The 18474-nt window shown below is 43.2% G+C and overlaps 2 protein-coding genes and 1 pseudogene across 3 annotated transcripts; 2 read left to right on the forward strand and 1 right to left on the reverse strand.

Annotated features, from left to right (window-relative positions):
* Nucleotides 1–1436: 1436 nt before the first annotated feature.
* On the reverse strand, nt 1437–3350 carry LOC120018383 (annotated as a pseudogene).
* LOC120018382 (interferon regulatory factor 2-binding protein 1-like) lies at nt 3192–9482 on the forward strand. Of its 2 annotated transcripts, none has more exons than XM_038961552.1 (2): nt 3192–5520; nt 5770–9482. In XM_038961552.1, exon 1 carries the CDS (start codon nt 3605–3607, stop codon nt 5498–5500), a length of 1896 nt encoding a protein of 631 aa, XP_038817480.1. In that variant the 5' UTR covers nt 3192–3604; the 3' UTR covers nt 5501–5520; nt 5770–9482. The 2 variants fall into 2 exon arrangements, with proteins under 2 accessions (XP_038817480.1, XP_038817479.1); XM_038961551.1 differs by having other exon boundaries at nt 3193–5520; nt 5767–9482.
* Nucleotides 9483–10577: 1095 nt separating this feature from the next.
* LOC120018384 (hepatocyte nuclear factor 3-beta-like) lies at nt 10578–15282 on the forward strand. The gene is made up of 2 exons (XM_038961554.1): nt 10578–11079; nt 12034–15282. Exons 1-2 carry the CDS (start codon nt 11008–11010, stop codon nt 13279–13281), a joined length of 1320 nt encoding a protein of 439 aa, XP_038817482.1. The 5' UTR covers nt 10578–11007; the 3' UTR covers nt 13282–15282.
* The last annotated feature ends 3192 nt before the right edge of the window (nt 15283–18474 follow it).

Consider the following 18474-nt stretch of genomic DNA (forward strand, 5'->3'; position numbering starts at 1 on the left):
GCAACATGCAAAAATGTCAAAGGTTTTACTGAATTACAGTTCATATAAAGAAATCAGTCAATTGAAATTAATTCATTAGGCCCTAATCTATGGATTTCACATGACTGGGAATACAGATATGCACCTGTTGGTCACAGACACCTTTAAACAAAAGGTAAGGGGTGTGGATCAGAAAACCAGTCAGTATCAGCTGTGCCCACCATTTGCCTCATGCAGCGTGATACATCTCCTTTGCATAGAGTTGACCCGGTTGTTAATTGTGGCATGTGGAATGTTGTCCCACTTCTCCTCAATAGCTGTGTGAAGATGCTGGATATTGGCGGATCCAGAGCATCCCAAACATGCCCAATGAGTGACATGTCTGGTGAGTATGCAGACCATGGAAGAACTGGGACATTTTCAGCTTCCAGGAATTGTGTACAGATCCTTGTGACATGGGGCTGTGCATTATTATGCTGAAACATGAGGTGATGGCAGCGGATGAATGGCACGACAATGGGCCTCAGGATCTCGTCACGGTATCTCTGTGCATTCAAATTGCCATCGATAAAAGGCAATTATGTTCGTTGTCTGTAGCTTATGCCTGCCCGTACCATAACCCCACCGCCACCATGGGGCACTCTGTTTATAACGTGGACATCAGCAAACCGCTCGCCCACACACGCTGCATGTCATCTGCCCGGTACAGTTAAAACCGTGATTCATCCGTAAAGAGCACTTCTCCAGTGTGCCAGTGGCCATTGAAGGTGAGCATTTGCCCACTGAAGTCAGTTACGACGTTTAACTGCAGTCAGGTCAAGACCCTGGTGAGGATGACGAGCATGCAGTTGAGCTTCTCTGAGACCGTTTCTGACAGTATGTGCAGAAATTCTTTGGTTGTGCAAACCCAGTTTCATCAGCTGTCCGGTTGGCTGGTCTCAGATGATTCCGCGGGTGAAGAAGCCGGATGTTGAGATCCTGGGCTGGCGTGGTTACACGTAGTCTGCGGTTGGACATGATGCCAAATTCTCTAAATCAATGTTGAAAGCAGCTTTTAGTAGACATGAACATTCAATTCCAGCAGTCAGCATGCCAATTGCACACTCACTCAATACTGCGAAATCTGTGGCATTGTGTTGTGTGACTAAACTGCACATTTGAGAGGCCTTTTATTGTCCCCAGCACAAGCTGCTCCTGTGTAATGATAATGCTGTTTAATCAGCTTCTTGATATTCCATACTTGTCAGGCGGATGGATTATCTTGGCAAAGGAGAAATGCTCACTAACAGGGATGTAAACAAATTTGGGCACAAAATGAGAAAAATTAGCTTTTGATGCGTATGGATAATGTCAGGGATCTTTCATTTCAGCTCATGAAACATGGGACCAACACTTTACATGTTGCGTTTAGATTTTTGTTCAGTGTGAATAAAGGGGCACAAGTCTGAACACTGGTATGTGTTACTGTCTAGGTTTTATTAGACAATAACATTTCCCCCCCAAAAATCCAAATGACAGTACAGTAGCATAATCATTATTTTTTGAAGTGCTTAATTGAATAATACAATTATATCATAGCATAACTTCACAAAACCCGATGACGGTAAAAACAACAGACTCGTCATCGTCACGCTAGTTTTTCTTTATCTTTTTCTTTTTTCCAGAATCTTCAACGTCACCATAGGAACTGTCCATTGGTTCAACTTTTACTTCCACCTCTTGTTTAATTACATTAAAAGATGAATCTACAGTACCCTCTGCCTCTCCTCTGTCTTTATCCTTCTTTTTCTTCTTCTTCTTCCTCCTCCTCCTCCTCCTCCTCTTCTCCTCTGAGAGTTCAGCTTCCTGCCCAGGAAGTTCATAGGACTCCTCTGGGCTCATGTCTAGCAGCTCCTGCTTCACCCTGACCACCTCCTCCTCCTCCTCCTCAGTCTTTATAAGTTTGTCTTTCCTCTTCTTCTTGCTCTTCCTCTCCTCCCCCGGGTCCAGTGTGACCCTGAGAGGCGTCTCTCGTGAAGACGGCAGCAGAGTATCCGGTGTATCCGCCATCAGTCTGGAGAGGGTGGGGGTCCTGCTTCCGAAAGGCTGGAAGCGCTGGCGGAGCCCCGGGGGCACGGTGGGGGCCGGGGTGGCTGGGATGGCTATGGTGGTCTGGTTGGTGCTGCAGTCGCCGTAGCTCTCACAGATGTTGAGGAGGCCGCTGAAGGCCGGGGCACAGACCACCGAGTCGAGCCTCTGGCGGGTGGCTGGTGAGGAGGTGGAGGTCCGCGGCACCAGAGGGCCCACCCAGCACGCTGTAGATCTGCCCGGCATTCCCACCACTGCCACGCGCCTGCTGGGCAGGGGCCTGCATGGTCTGCAGCCCAGACAGAGGCATCTTCAGACTGCTGAAACTGGGAGGGGGGAGAGAGAGATGACAGTCAGACAGTGTGCTAAGAGGCACACCAGATGTAGACAATGTGGGTGTAAAGCAATGGAAGTGGACAGTGACTCACTTCTAATAACAGACAGAGAAATGCTGAGGACTTTGTTAGATATTTCCCCGTCTGTTATTAGAAGTGAATCATGCCGCTTCTATGATAATTCAAATAAATGGAAAGAGGGGTTGCCTATCTGTCCGGGTTGAAACAGGCTGGGAGCTTTGATTAGCCATAATTCTGTGTTGTCATCACGAAGCCTTTCGATGAGGGTACTGGCACAGGGTTTGTGGGCAAATGCCACAAAATCAGCTGGACACTGATACCTTGAAGCTGAGGGGAGACATAGTTATTGTTGTTAGCTAGATAGCTAGCTAAGTGAACATACTCTGTGTGTGTTTTGGAAATCAGCATTGAATGCACAATGCTGTCTGCCCATTACAGCATTTCACGTTTGATTCCTAACAGGATTTACTAGATATCTGGCAGTCAGCTTTGATGGGGTTGATTGAAGTGGCTAACATTAGCTAAATTAGCTAGTTAAGCTAGAAAAATACTTACCCTGCTTTCTCCGTTTTTGCGGAACCTCCTCCGTGTCACTTGAATCATCGCTTGATGAAGATACCTCTTTTGGCATGATCTCGGAGTACTGATAAATGGCTACATTTAACTTAGTCTAACTAAAAGCGCATGTCTGCATCAACATGTTTTGTTACAAAAAAATATATAGTACCTTTGACCTGGATACACTAAAGCTAGCTCGGTTCGCGATGATCTGGGCTGCGCGAGATGCGCATATCGGTACCTTTGTAAATATATCTTATTTTACATAGAGTGTTGATTAATATAAACCATGGTCTGTGTGAAGGCTGTATTCGCTTTTTAGACGCAACTGATGCTGGTCACGAAGCACATACTCACGAAGGCCCTCCGGAACGAAAACAACAAATCCCAGAATGCACCATTAGCACGGCGTTGTGTAAGTTCCAGCAAAGACAGTCTTCTAGTATAAACACTCATGTGCACAGGCGGCCGAAATGGAGTAAACACAACTTTTTGTGTGTTTAATACAGAAAGTGTATCATATTTGTTAAGGTATTTGAGAAGTAACAGAAGCGGCGATTATTTCTGACCTATTGAAACCTAACGTTGCATCTGTTTAATCAGGACCTCAGAAAGCAAGAAAGATATAAAAGGGCCTATCAAATATGTCCTCCTCCCAGTCATATTCAAGGCGGCAGTGGTGTTGCTACCTTTGCGATTTGCCTAAGATGCCATGGGCTATGATCTGGGACTTTAGCGAGACTGTCTGCCGAGGCTGTGTGAATTATGAAGGTACGGACCGTATTGAATTCCTCATAGAGACGGCAAGGCAGTTGAAAATAACTCATGTTATGCAGGATGACAGGTCCCCGTGTCCCCAGCCCACTAAACATGGCCCAGGTGGGAGAGATGGACCGATGGAGGGTGGCAGGCCACTTCCTGAATGCTTTGAAAGGGGAAGAGGGGACTACGGAGCCCCAGCACGGATCCCCAACGGTCTGCACAGAATAGATGACGGGGGCCCACAACAAGAACTCAGTGGACAGAGCCCTATCAACGCCAGACGACCCATGGTGTGTACCGTTCCGCCCAATTTAATGACACAAGGCCTTGTGGGGGCTCCGCACGGGTTGCTAGCAGCTGTGCCCGGTTTAAATGCCAGAGTCGGGGGAACCCCCCTCACCCTCTCTGCCTCCATGCTGAACGAGATCACCAAGAGGCAGCTGAGCATGGGCATGGGTGTGGCCTCCTTCCTGAGCCCTGAGTTTGAGAAGGAGCTGAGGGAGAAGCAGAGGAACGCAGAGGCTCTGGCCGAGCTGTCGGAGAGTGTACGGAACCGAGCAGACGACTGGGCCGGCCGACCCAAGGCTGTACGAGGGGCCCTGCTCACCCTCTCCGGCTGTACCCCCTTCAACGTGCGCTTCAAGAAGGACCACAGCCTGGTGGGACGGATCTTTGCCTTCGATGCCAAGCTGACGCTGGACTTTGAGCTGAAGATCTTTGCGGAGTACCCGTGCGGCTCGGGGAACATGTTCTCCAGCCTGGCGGCGCTGGTCAAGCAGATGTTCCACGACAGCCAGAGAGACTCTGGGAGCAAGGTGGTCAACTCGGGCCTGAAGTATGTGGAGTACGAGAAAAGGTATGGCGCGGGGGACTGGCGACTGCTCTCTGAGCTGCTGAGTGATGCGGTACGGGCCTTTAAGGACACCCCCGGCCCTGACGTTCTCCCCCAGCCCTACCTGGACGCCAGCTGCTCCATGCTGCCCACAGCGCTGTGTCACATGTCCCGCTCGGCACCGCCAGTCCGCGGGCGCCGGAGGAAGGCTTCCCCAGAGCCCCAGGGTGGAGAGGTGGTGACCACAGAGGAGCAGCTCCGGCAGCATTGGCCCATGGGGATGTACCCGGGAATGGCTATCCACCTAGCTGCCTCCTCCTTCCCCAGCGCTAGCCAGCCACCTCCTCACCAGGAGGGCTCAGCCTCCCATTCCCACAGCAGCGATCCCTCCCCCATCACAGCACTGATGAGCGTGGCTGACAACGCAGGTGCAGCCGCCGGCCAGTCACCCAGAGAGGCCCCTAGCAGCAGCAGTAGTGGTGGAGGCCTGGGCCACTCCTCCTTGGCAGTGAGACAGAGCAGCAGCAGCCCCATGGCAGCATGCCCTGCGGGGCAGCAGCGGCGCCTGGCCTCCAGGAATGGGGAACCCCAGGGAGCCAGCAACTCTGCAGGGGGAACCACAGCAGCTCTCCCTCTGGCTGGGGCCTCGGACCAGGGAGCAGGGGACCCCTCCAGCTCCTCTGGTCCCCCTCTCTGCTGCACCATCTGCCACGAGCGCTTGGAAGACACTCACTTTGTCCAGTGCCCCTCGGTTGCGGCCCATAAGTTCTGCTTCCCATGCACCAGAGACTTCATCCGGAGCCGGGGGGCCGGCAGCGAGGTGTTCTGCCCCAGTGGAGAGAGGTGTCCCCTGGTAGGCTCCAACGTGCCCTGGGCCTTCATGCAGGGAGAGATCGTTACCATCCTGGCTGGAGATGTCAAGGTGAAGAAGGAGCGCGACCCCTAAATCCTCTGGGACAGCTGACTGTAAGATGCAATTTCACTACATCTTGGTTTCCTTTGAGTTTGTTGTCTTGGAATCAGTCTTTAGGCCAAAGTATTCTCTATGTAGCTAGGCCATAGGCTAATGTAGTGTTTGTGACATGCTTATAGGTAATATATCCTATGCTTTATGATACAGTATAATATAAGATATGTAGCCTAAATTGTCACTGAATATGGTCAGCCTACCATTTATTCATCTGTTTGTTTGTGTGATGTCTGTCTGGACAGAAGGCTGTTGACACCTGAGTGGAGCTGCAGCCTGCAGACAGATAACGACAATCTGAACAGATTCTCCACACCTCACAGCCAATCACCACAGCAATCCGCCAGGTTCTCCCCAACTCACAGCCAATCATCATACACCTCCACCTGCATGGGGCAGGCTTTACACTACCATATCACTGTCTGGTTGGTTAGGGGGTGACGATACCCCCAGCCCCAGCTCACCTCTAATACCTAATTCACACCTTTGTCCCTCAAACATCAATTTATCTACATTAGTATTGGTCACTAGTATTTGTCACTGACTTTATAAACCAGTGGACCATGGTTGAGAAGTATGAACTTCGTCTAGCCTCTGTTCTAGGTGATTTTAGGGCTGCTGTTTTCTGTTTCCTTGAACATCTTTCTAACAGATATTCGAGTGGCAATGTGAACGAGTGATGACGTCACGAAATGTTACAGCAACATACAGACTAGAACTGTTTTGTTTTGCGTCACATTTGCGCTTTACGTAAAAAACTGACGCTGACTGTCACGGAGCGAATTGTTTGCTCTTTGTTGAAACCTCAAACCAGCAGCAGTTAATGTCGCGCCATCGATTTTATAAGACCGTAGCGGGGACTTTCAGTGCTACGCGACACAGTAACATGGCTTCCACAGTGCCCAACAAAGGTGCTTTATCCCGCATGTATGAAATGGGATGGATACCTCTATTTTATACTGAATGTAGAATGCAAGACAATCTTTCTCCATGGTAATAGATGTGCAATCTATAGTTTTGAGACAACACAGCTTGTGGTGTGTACCACTGAGTAGCCTAAACACATGCATAGAAACCAAAGATTCATGCTAATGTAAATGTACAGTGCCTATAGAAGGTCTACACCACCTTGAACTTTTTTCAAATGTTGTTTGCGTTACAAAGTAGGATTGTAATAGATTTAATTGTAATTTGTTTTGCCATTGATCTACAGAAAATACTCCATAATGTCAAAGTGAAGAAAACAAAATGTGTTTACAAATAAAATAACTAAAATATAGTCGTTGTATAAAAAAATAAAAATAAAAAATAAATAAAAGTATAAGTATTCACCCTTTTTTGTTTAGGCAAGCCTAAATTAGTTCAGAAGCTTGACCCAGGCAAAGACTGGGGAGGTTTTCAGGAAGAAACTAAATGTGATGGAGCTAAGCACGGGCAAAATTCTCGAGGAAACCTGCTTCAGTCTGCTTGTACACCAGACACTAGGAGAGGAATTCACCATTTCAGAAAGACAATAACCTACAACACAAAGCCACATCCCCACTGGAGTTGCTTACCAAGAAGACAGTGAATGTGACCAAGTTGCAGTTTTGACTTAAATCTGCTTGAAAATCTACGGCAATACTTGAAAATTGCTGTCTAGCCATGATCCCCAACACCTTGACAGGGCTTGAAGAATCTTTTTAAAAATCTTCTACTTTTGTGTAGATTGTTGATGAAAAATGACAATGAAATCAATTTCAATCCCACTTTGTAACGCAACAAAATGTGGAAAATGTTCAAGGGGGTGTAGACTTTCTGTAAGTACTGTATATTTCAAAACTAATCTTATCATTTATGTGTTAAATGTCTTTATTATTTCAGTATGTGCCAGGGAAATAGTGGGTGAAATGGTTCTTGTTAACTGAAGTGGTAGAGGGTGTAGAGATTAAACTAATATTGTGTACTTTATGATGTTTAATTTAAAGGAATGTACTATTCATGTAAAGTCAAAGGTTTTTTCTATATTGACTGAGATTCAAGGTTTGTTTCACGTGATCCTCGTGAAATTAGGATTTTTTAAAAATAACTTCTATCATATCCCAATTTAATGCTCTGTTTTACCTATGAACTTAACTATTTTAATTGTTTAAAAGATAATATATACATGTATATCAAAATACTTCCCTGTCAGGTTTTCCTTAACCTTTAATGTTTGTCACCAAAAATAATATATGAATTGAATTATCAATTTGCAAAGCTGCTGCCAATCAATACCCTAGCATGTGCATGTGTTAATATGAAATTCAATTAGGACAATGCATCAAGCCATTGCTGATCACATGGGCATGAATGTATACTGTACAAACATACGTATTGTACACTAGTGGTTGTATCTGAAAGTGTATTTAGTACTAAAATTAGGCCTAGGCCTATTTCTTATCTAAAATAGGATACTGTAATTCAAATGTAGCCCATACAACAAAAAATGAATTTCCCACAAAAGCACTGATATGTTCATGCAACTTTCCTCAAGTGCCTTTAATGGCGTCCTCTGTCTGAAAGCACTTTTTAAAAATCCATATAAGTCTATGGACTTTTGTATTTGGCCCCTAAATTAGTAAGGATTGTTTTGGATTGTCTTGTGCCGGCCTTTCTATTATTCTGGTCCTTTATGGTCCTGTCTGCCATGGACTCTGTTTTTGTAGTTGCTTATCTCAACACAGTTTAAGGGTAAATCTTGTATTCCAACTCTATTTAAACTTTCAGTTTCGTTTCATATAATTTGTTTTGTTCATTGGATATAAATGTCACATTTTATTTGTTATTTCTCTTGAAGCTTCTACGTAATTGACAAAAAAATTGAAGCGTACATAAATAAAAAATAAAAAATATATATATACTACCACGGTTTTATACTGTGTTGCAATGAAACGCTCTATGGTCATTGTCTTGCTATGTCCAGTAGATGGCGCACGTTAACCTGTGCAGATCTTGACTTTAGAGATGTGTTGTGAACTACTAAAAAAAATCTAGGCAGTCGTCTATATTGGAGGGAAATGGCAGTTACCGATTCATCAATTAGATGGCGTCGTATTTGACATCGGCCATAATTTCACTTAGATAATGTGTTATTTTATGTAATGATGGAGACATTTGTTTCTCAATGTATTTTACTGTAGGCATACACTTCTTTAAAGACGCTTGAAGGTTAGCCTAATTGTACAACGCCGCCTACCAAGATATTGCCAGATATTGAATCTCAATCATAACTCCCCCCACTAGAAAGCATATTGAAATCTCTGGCTTCCTCTATTAGTGTCAACTCATTAAAGCTATTCGTTGAGATGTTAATGAACGATCTACTGTCAGTCACATTGGCATTAGAAGCAGCCGACCTGCAGGAGGATGTAGGGATCTGTGATGGGGGAATTGACCATTTAAAGGCAACGGATTAATGAGGAAGTAGTTCTCTGCTCATTACTCAAATGCGTTTCAGCGCGCGCAGCATGTTCCTCCAAAGCTCTCCATATTGTAGAATCATTTTTGGACGGGTTATCTATATCTATCGAAATAGCTGGTTTTCGATTCAATACAATTGAGTTTAGCTATGTGTATTTGGCCATGGGAAACAGTTCAATTAAATTTCGGCCCATGCCTGAATATAATTGTTCAAATCAGTGCTAAAAATGTGTTGCTTATAGATACTTTAATCATGTAGGTTTGTACTTGGTTAGGAAAGCATTGTTCTATAAAGCTTAATTACTATCATTACAGACAGCCATGTGTTATCCCATTGAATGTGTTAATCGACCTGACAACGTTTTGCAAAAAGGCGCAAATCGTTGGAAGTGTTCAGACCATTAGGCCTGATCGAGATCATGCTTTCCTATAGTCTTGCTTATATTACTGTGAAATCAAAAAGATGACTAAATAAACGAAATCTGTTGTTTTGAAACTTTTTAATACTTTTGTGGTTTTTCATTCATTCAATTATTTTAAAAACCAAAGTCTCCCGAAGTAAGCAATTTCTACGTATTGCGCTGAACGCGACGTCTCCTTGCTGCGTATTTCCTTAGCGCTTTTCTCAACTAATCCTGTTGACCACCTATGCGCATCATTACGGCTCTATTCATGGTAATTAAGAAATGCATTGACATTCAGATTTTACTGTCTGCGCTTGACAACGAGATGTGTATTCTGAATCAGGCCAAGGATAGTCCTACATTACACATTGGATTAGGTCTACATTATTTGTTTTTCATTATTTTGGTTTGCCAATATATTCTTCACTTCATTTACCTTAACATTGCACACGTATAATACACATTTTCGTTCATGTGGCCTTCAATTGGTCTAAAACTTTGCAGACCTATAACGAGGCTATGGGAGTTGGGAACCAACGTGTTTCTGAGAAGTCAAGTTCCCCAGCAACTAATCATCCTCCATATAGCCGTTAGAGCTCCAGAGAAGTGATTGTCGCGGGAATTAACAGCTCACCCACTGGTCAGTCACCTCAGGCTCCCTTATCAGACCTCCCACTGATGACCTTAACCCGTGAGATTATACCCCTGTCCACATCAATACCTCATCAAGGCCTGCAATAAACCTCCTTCATTTCAGATCTTGACCTATTAAGCTAATATTCTCTTTGGTCGAGTCTATTAAAATGAGAGCCAAATAAAGGTCTTTAATTTCCATTGAGTTACATATTGATCGTCAGTTTGACTGCGAATTGAAGTCAATCAGAAGACGACTCAGTGTTAAGCAATCCTTTATAAATTCATATTCTAATTATTTAAATCCATAAATTACTTATGAGGTTATAATTGTGGTGTAAAATAAACGATGAAAATAGCCTACAATCAGTGTCTGCATCCAGAGACGGTTAAGCAGCAGTTTTTAGACAAGAAATGGAGGATGCATGCTTGCAATTGTAATGGATGTGTCTGTCCCGGGCCAATATACACCCTCACCAGGGGGCAAGAGACGTCTTTTTACGATATTCAAATTGCCTTGGACGATATTCAAATGTCCTTATGGGGCGGGACCTTACCTGAGTTTTTAAGAAGGCACGTCCAACTTTTACTCTACTTGCCCACAGCACATTGACTCACGCACACGGACCGGGGCTTGCACAGGAGCATTCTGCGGACTTCATACGGATCTAGCGTTCCCCAAAGAGCACGTCCGCTTTAGATAAATAACCTGTTACTCTTGATTATGAAACGATGGATGATTGATAAATCGACGAATAAATATTGACATTTCACTGAAGACCCACTCATAGCCCGAGGAAGCATTGTTTTTTTTGTTCTTGTTTATTTTTATTTTAGTCTTCTATCTAGTCAGTGGAACTCTTTCGTTATCTTGGATTAAAATTTTACTCCTTTTGCTGGAGTCCTGAATTTTGAGCAGAGACTCAAAGCTATTATAAACTCAAACGAGGATTTGCTGTCTTTCATTCGCTCAAATATATTTTCTTACTATAAAAAGTTGTATTTGGGATGTTGAGCTCAGTGAAGATGGAGTCTCATGAACTGCCAGAGTGGAATGCCTTCTACAGCGAAGCCAGTGAGGTAAAAACACATTTTTCTATATAAGTTTACCATATGGGCTGTGTGGATGCTGGATATTTGTTTCTTTAAAGTCTATTCTAGAGTTTCTTAAAAGGAAGTTATTGAATCGAAAGCTCAGTATTTTACTAACACATTGGATTGATTTTGATATTTTTCACTCCAGAAATGTGGCTGCAACTTCTTATCTTTGATTTAGTATTGTTAGAATTTTACAATTCAACATATAACACTGATGTGATAGGATTTGGCTCAATTTGTCCTTGAGCGACCTGTTGAAATTGTATATGTGACATTTAGAGGCCTGTTTACATAAAATCTATCTTATTTTTTTAAATGAATTGCCTAGTCTGTTTATACTAACACTTATGGACTATACCATTTAAATATGCAAATTATGTGAATGATAAAGCATCTCAAATTAAATGATCCGTCAATTTGATTAAGGTTGGCTACCTCCGAGAGTTGAAATAAACGATACATTTCCCCCAAGAAATTCGTGATTAAATTAAAGGCAAATTAAATCCTGTCTTTAATCAACATTATATGCTCTCAAATAAATATTAGGATACTTTGATGATTATGTAGTTTACGGCTGTGTGCTCCTTTTTATAAGCGAATTATAACACTGCTAGCGGATGGTCAGATATTTTGGAACGTTTCTTAAAAAGTTTGTTTTATTTGCCTTGGTTTAGTAGCACTTAGTAGTGACGAGTGAGAACTACTAAATGAAAGGGAAAGAATCCATGACGCGCATGTTACGCATTTTCAGGTTTAACAATGATATGTGAAATCCATGTCCCTTTCGCACGAATGGTATCATTGTCCATTGATGCTTTCCATTAGTACAGGCTTTTGGACACAACAAATTAATTACATTATTTATTGTCTAAACCGACTTATCTATATTTTTTGTTTCTAAATGACTAAGTCAACTATTTTCTGTTTTGTTTTCAGATGTATGCCTCTCCCACTGCCATGAATTCAATGAGTTCAATGAGCACCATCAACAGCTACATCAACCTGAACCCAGCTGGTTCTCCAGCCACCATGAACATGGGCTATGGCAGCTCTGGGCTCAACAGTCAACTGGCGTCCATGGGCGGAGGAGCCAACCATATGAACCTGTCCCCGGTGACTTCATCCCTCAACCCCAGCTCTCTCTCCCAGCTGGGCTCCCCAGGCCCTTCCCTGGGCTCCCTCTCCCACTACCAGAACATGGGCCAGCCCATGAGCCAGCTGAGCTACCCCTCTCCCACCTCCCTCAACCGGGCCAAGGAGGTGCCCAAGCCCTACCGCCGCTCACTGACCCACGCCAAGCCACCTTACTCCTACATCTCCCTCATCACCATGGCCATTCAGCAGTCCGGCAGCAAGATGCTCACCCTCAATGAGATCTACCAGTGGATAATGGACCTGTTCCCCTACTACCGCGAGAACCAGCAGCGCTGGCAGAACTCCATCCGCCACTCGCTGTCCTTCAACGACTGCTTCGTCAAGGTGGCCCGCTCGCCCGACAAGCCCGGCAAAGGCTCCTACTGGGCCCTGCACCCCAACTCAGGCAACATGTTTGAGAACGGCTGCTACCTGCGCCGCCAGAAGCGCTTCAAGATCGATCAAGAGAAGGCTGCGAAGAAGTCTGGCAAGACCCAGGAGGGAGGCTCGGTGAAAGGGGGCCATGGAGACAGCCTGATGGAGGAGCACAGCCCAGCGGGGGGCTCAGAGGGGGCCGACTCGGCTCACTCTGACAACTCGCACCCTGGTTCCTCCTCAGAGGAGCTGCAGCAGAGGAGCATGGTCCAGCTGGACTGCCCCCAACAGCCCCAGTCCCACGTCCAGAGCACCCCTGTGGCAATCACCTCCTCCTTGCCCTCCTCCACCCCTCTCCTCCACTCCCAGGTCATGGGAGGCAGCCCCCATCTCCTCCCGAGCGCCATGCATAATCTGGACCTGCAGAACGACCCTCACAAGGCCATGGATCCCCACTACAACTTCAACCACCCCTTCTCCATCACCAACCTCATGTCCAATGAGCAGAAGATGGATCTGAAGACGTACCAGGACCAGGTGATGGCCTACAATGGCTACGCCTCCTCCTCTCCGATAGCAGCCAAGCAGATCTACGACAGCGCAGGACCCTCGGTCATGGACTCTGGGGCCTACTACCAAACCCTCTACAGCCGGTCGGTCCTCAATGCCTCCTAACATGGAGGCCTCTGGACCACAGCCAAGTGGTGCTGACAAGGACTTTTAGCAGCCTTGAAATCCCAAAGTGTAAGATGGCTGCCATTGAAAGTCTACTCACGAGGGGCCAAAGGGACGAAATAGCATTTAGCAGAGCTGAATACACAGTTGATCAGGGAAACCCTGCAGTTACATGAAGTAGAAGACAAAGGTAAAACCCAGTGCTGGATAGACACCCATTCATCAGAAGGTCTTTAAACTGATACATTCATAAATTCACACCGAAGTCATGTCCCCCCTTTGCCATTTTTTTTGCAATTTTTACACTATTTCAAACTGGGTTTTAGTTTGTTCAACAGACAAGCAGGACTACTTGGGTTGTCCACATTGTAAATAGACGGAGTGGGGGAAAGGAGATGTGCATTTATTTATGAAGGGAAGAAAATTAATATATCTTGTACAGTGCTGTATAGACAAGTTACAAAACAAATGTGACATGAAACAATTTGAGGGATTGTGGGAGTGAGAAAAGGTTCAGGTTACTGCTTCGAGGCAGTTGTTACTGCATTACAGGGAATTCTTGTTGTGTTTTAGAGCATGATGCTTCATTCCTATTCATAACATGCTGTTTTAATCTCTTCAAATACACATCCGTGAACACAAATGAGCTGCCATGGTTCATTTTTACAAGTGGTGGAAGGCTGTTGTTTTTACTGATAAGAGAGCCATTTCTTGGATTCTTTTTACCAGATATCCATTTTAACTGATAAGAGAGCCATTTCTTGGAATCTTTTTACCAGATATCCATTTTAAGGAAAACAAATGAAGTCTGTTTAAAAAGGGATAAAACTGTGGTAGATCTAATTTCAGCTTTGTTTGTCTGTTTTTAAAACATGATTTTTTTCAGAGGACCCTTTCATTATCAATGATGAGAGCCTGCTGTTCCACAGCTCTTCATGGCATAGGATATTTTGGAATGGCTTCACATTATATTACACACCATACCAAGGGTTAGGAGGGAGAGGAGCCATGGAATGTCAGTTACTAAGATAGGAGTTGAATGAAAATGCAGTAAGAGGACTATTTACATACAGTACTTTGCACAAGAGTTCCCACCATTTTGCACAGCTGGGGTGGCCCTGATAGTGTATGTTACAACAATGCTATATAATGACCTTTTTTTTTTTTTTTTACTGCAAATGGCCAATTAGAATTGGAACAATGTCAAAGCAACATTGAGCTTTATGTTGCAACCCTCATCTTCAAAGTGCCTTTCAAGATGTTCTGATAATGGAGGACCAATAACTGAATATTCACCGAAGGAACACTTTTTGAAATATAAACCATGAGTTTCAGGTCAGAAATACTGTTTTTATTTCTTGTATTTTAGTTTTTAAAGACTTATTTAAACTACGTTGCTTTTCGGACTTGGAAAAGTATGTTTATGTACATATTGTGAGGTTGTTGTTCATGGTTTGAATGTTGTGATTTGAATGATTACTGTTTTTCTTATTAAAAGGCAAATTTTGGGGGAGAAACACGATTGTTGTCTGTTCCGTTGAAGGAAATATATACGTGAGATCATCTATAGACTTGATGAAATGGGTGTATGTTATTTTACAAAATCCTTTAAAATAATTTAAAGACGTATCATGAAAAAAAAGAAAAAATTCAAATACATCTGATATGTCATTTACATGTTAATTTTGTTTTTATTTACAATTGGATGGTAACACAGAGGCTCTGTGATGTCGGTCTTGCTGCAGGATTGACAGGTTCAGATGAATTATAGGGTTGTTGAAACAGCTCCCTACAGTACCAAATTACTCTTGTATGTGACTTTTGGGTAGGTTAGACTAAACAGTGTGGAACTCCTGCTGGCCCTCTGGCCCCAACATAAACTGGCTTCTAGACACTACTGTATTGTGAATCATCTCAAACAGAGTGTTTCAATCAGTATTGGGTGCCTTCACATTTTAACAAAAAGCATAATTCTAGGTATTAAAAAAATCTCTAATTGCAGTTTTGTTTTGTCATGCTGTTTCAGGATATCCTACTTTGACTGTAAATAATCTTAACTCATACACTCCCCTCCATATGCATTTGGATAGTGAAGCAAACATTTTCAATTTGGCTCTATATTCCAGCATTTTAGATATGAGAGAATGTTTCGTATTAGGCGACAGTACATAATGTCAGCTTTTATTTTAGGGTATATTCATACATATCTATTTTACCGGTTGGAAATGAAAGCACTTTAGTGTACGTTTAGTATTTGGTCTCATATTCATTGTACGCAATGACTACATCAAGCTTGTGACTCTACAAACTTGTTAGATGCATTTGCAGTTTGTTTTGGATTATGTTAGGCCCAATTAACAACATGGGAGTCAATGGGTAGACATTCAAAATACTACTAACCATTTAAGCTAGAAACACAAAAACAACTTCAGGAAGATAGAAACACTTCATGGATTCATATTAATTAACTGAATAAAAAATCATCTTTAAAATGTGAAACTTCAAAATGTCTAGTCTAGTGTAAATGATGTTGCCTCCGTTCAGATTTTTGATATTTTTTAATAATTTGGGAATTAGAACCCTTAAACATTTGCATAATTGGCATGTGAGTCAAGGGCGACCATGACATCCAAAGTGCCACTTCCTTCTTAACCATTCAGGCTAGAAACGCCAAACCAACTTCAGGAAACACCATGATATTACTTAATTACTGTAAACCTTAACATGTGCATGCATTTGCATACATGGAAAGTATTTGACAATGATTACAGATCACAGCATATTAAAGTTGCAGATAGCCTACTTATAATGATACCGAATATAGGTCATGTACTGTAAGATATAACACCAATCCAACTCGACAGAATAGACTATTCCCACTTGCAATAAACCTAGACTTTCGATTATTTTAATTTGCATGAGTATGCATATTAGAGTAAACGCCAGGGCCGCAACTTTCACTGAGGACGGGGGGGGGGGGGGGGGGCATGTCCTCCCTCACATTCTGAAATTGCATTTTTATCATTGGAATGTGATGCTTTTCTTTAGGACCATGCGGACGCCTCCGAGTGGTTGGGTCGGCTGTTTGGAGTGTTTATGCGACAACAAAAACAGTTGTGTCCCTAGTAAACGCTGTAACTTTGTAACTATTAATTTTTTTTTAAAGAAAACTAATTTGAAAGTGTTCAGGCTACCCTAACTTAGATTCTTGCATAGACTTATTTGTGACCTGTAATGCCTTGCCAGACACAGATTTAGCAAACACACAAAGTTTCTTCAGAACTTTGACTTTTTCTAGTTTGACAAAATGTTTCCTTCAAACGATTTTGTGTGACCAAAAGAAGACATCACTGCATCATATTACACAGGACTCATTGTCTGTGTTGTTCTTGGAGGGGCTATAACTGCATGTTATTCACCTTTTACAAGGAGTCATCCAGGGGGAGGAAACCTTTATGTTGAGTTTCAGTAGAGACCAGCATTCCATTGACCGTAGGACAGCCCTCCACAGCCTTCTTGCTCAACACTGCTCTGTGTTTCCGGAGCTGTCACGTAGGGGTGCAAAACCATTCTCCAGTGTGACGTCGCAAGCTTTTGAAGCTGACCGTAGATCGTACACACACACACACTCTCTGGTCTGAATGTTTTCATGGGAATATATGACCGTTCGTCATCTTTCACACAAAATGGTGCAGTTGGTTTGATAAGATAGGCCAGTGTTTAGCTGATATGGCAGCCACAGCTACACAAAGGTACATTGGGAACAAGGGACAGAGCCCTGCCCAGTTATGACTAACCTGCAACAAAATGACACCCCCATATATTAGCTGTGATTGGTTTTGCAGTCTGTTGGGAAGCATGATAACCCCTTTCAAACACCTCTCAGATAGTTGTATGAACATAACACTACTGATGATCAGAACCGGTTCACTTTTGAGAATAGCATAATGAGACAAAAATATTAACTACAATGATAACTTTTTGCCAATTCAACCAAGTCACTAAAGTAAGATGAAAATAGCAAGTCAACTATTTCGACTCAACCCAGTTTTACCCAGAGGGTATAGTTTTGCATAGTATCTCAAAATGTAATTCTCAGGAGAAACTCCAACGTAGATGCTCTTGTTTAACGTTTCACCTGAGGCACAGGAACAGGTGACAGCAATTTAATGCGCTTGCCAGGAGCACACAGGGGAAAAACATACTTTAACACTTTCGGATGTTCTGTATGTGTCACAATCGTCGTAATGGACGGACCAAGGTGCAGCGTGAGTTGAGTTCCACATCTTTTATTCAAAGTGAAACATAAAAAAATAAAAAATAAACAGACAACGAACGTGATAGCCGGGGTGCAACATGCACACACACAAAAACAATATCCCACAAAACAGATGTGGGAAAAAAGGCTACCTAAATATGATCCCCAATTAGAGGCAACAATTACCAGCTGCCTCTAATTGGGAACCATACATTTACATTTTAGTCATTTAGCAGACGCTCTTATCCAGAGCGACTTATTCTGGGGACCAAAGAAGACACCCTGGAGTACTAGAGCACCTTGAATTTCACTCAGATACAGAAAATGAGTCAAAGATTAACAAAGGACAATTAATATATACATTATATACATGCAGTTTTTGTATATTTCTATTTGAGTTTTAGTGCATACATTTTATTACATTTTTACATTTCATTACATTTATTTTTTTATTTTTTTTACATACTGAGACAAGGATATCCCTACCGGCCAAACCCTCCCTAACCCGGACGACGCTATGCCAATTGTGCGTCGCCCCACGGACCTCCCAGTTGCGGCCGGCTGCGACAGAGCCTGGGCGCGAACCCAGAGACTCTGGCGGCGCAGCTAGCACTGCAATGCAGTGCCCTAGACCACTGCGCCACCCGGGAGATATACAACTCACCACCATAGAAATACAATGACTAGAACACCCCCCTAGTCACGCTCTGACCTAAACACCATAGAGAACCAAGGGCTCTCTATGGTCAGGGCGTGACAGTATGCTGAGAAAAATAAGTGAATAAAGACTTCCGGCGAGCTGGTTGATTGTTAGGGAATATGGCTGGATATATGACATGGACATTGATAGGAAAGATGTATTGTTCATCCAGACCATGTATCTAATGAACTATTATTTGCCCCCTCAGTTAAGTTATTGCTTAATGCACTTTGGA

This window comes from Salvelinus namaycush, chromosome 23 (assembly GCF_016432855.1).
Source record: "Salvelinus namaycush isolate Seneca chromosome 23, SaNama_1.0, whole genome shotgun sequence".
Classification (NCBI taxonomy): domain Eukaryota; kingdom Metazoa; phylum Chordata; class Actinopteri; order Salmoniformes; family Salmonidae; genus Salvelinus; species Salvelinus namaycush.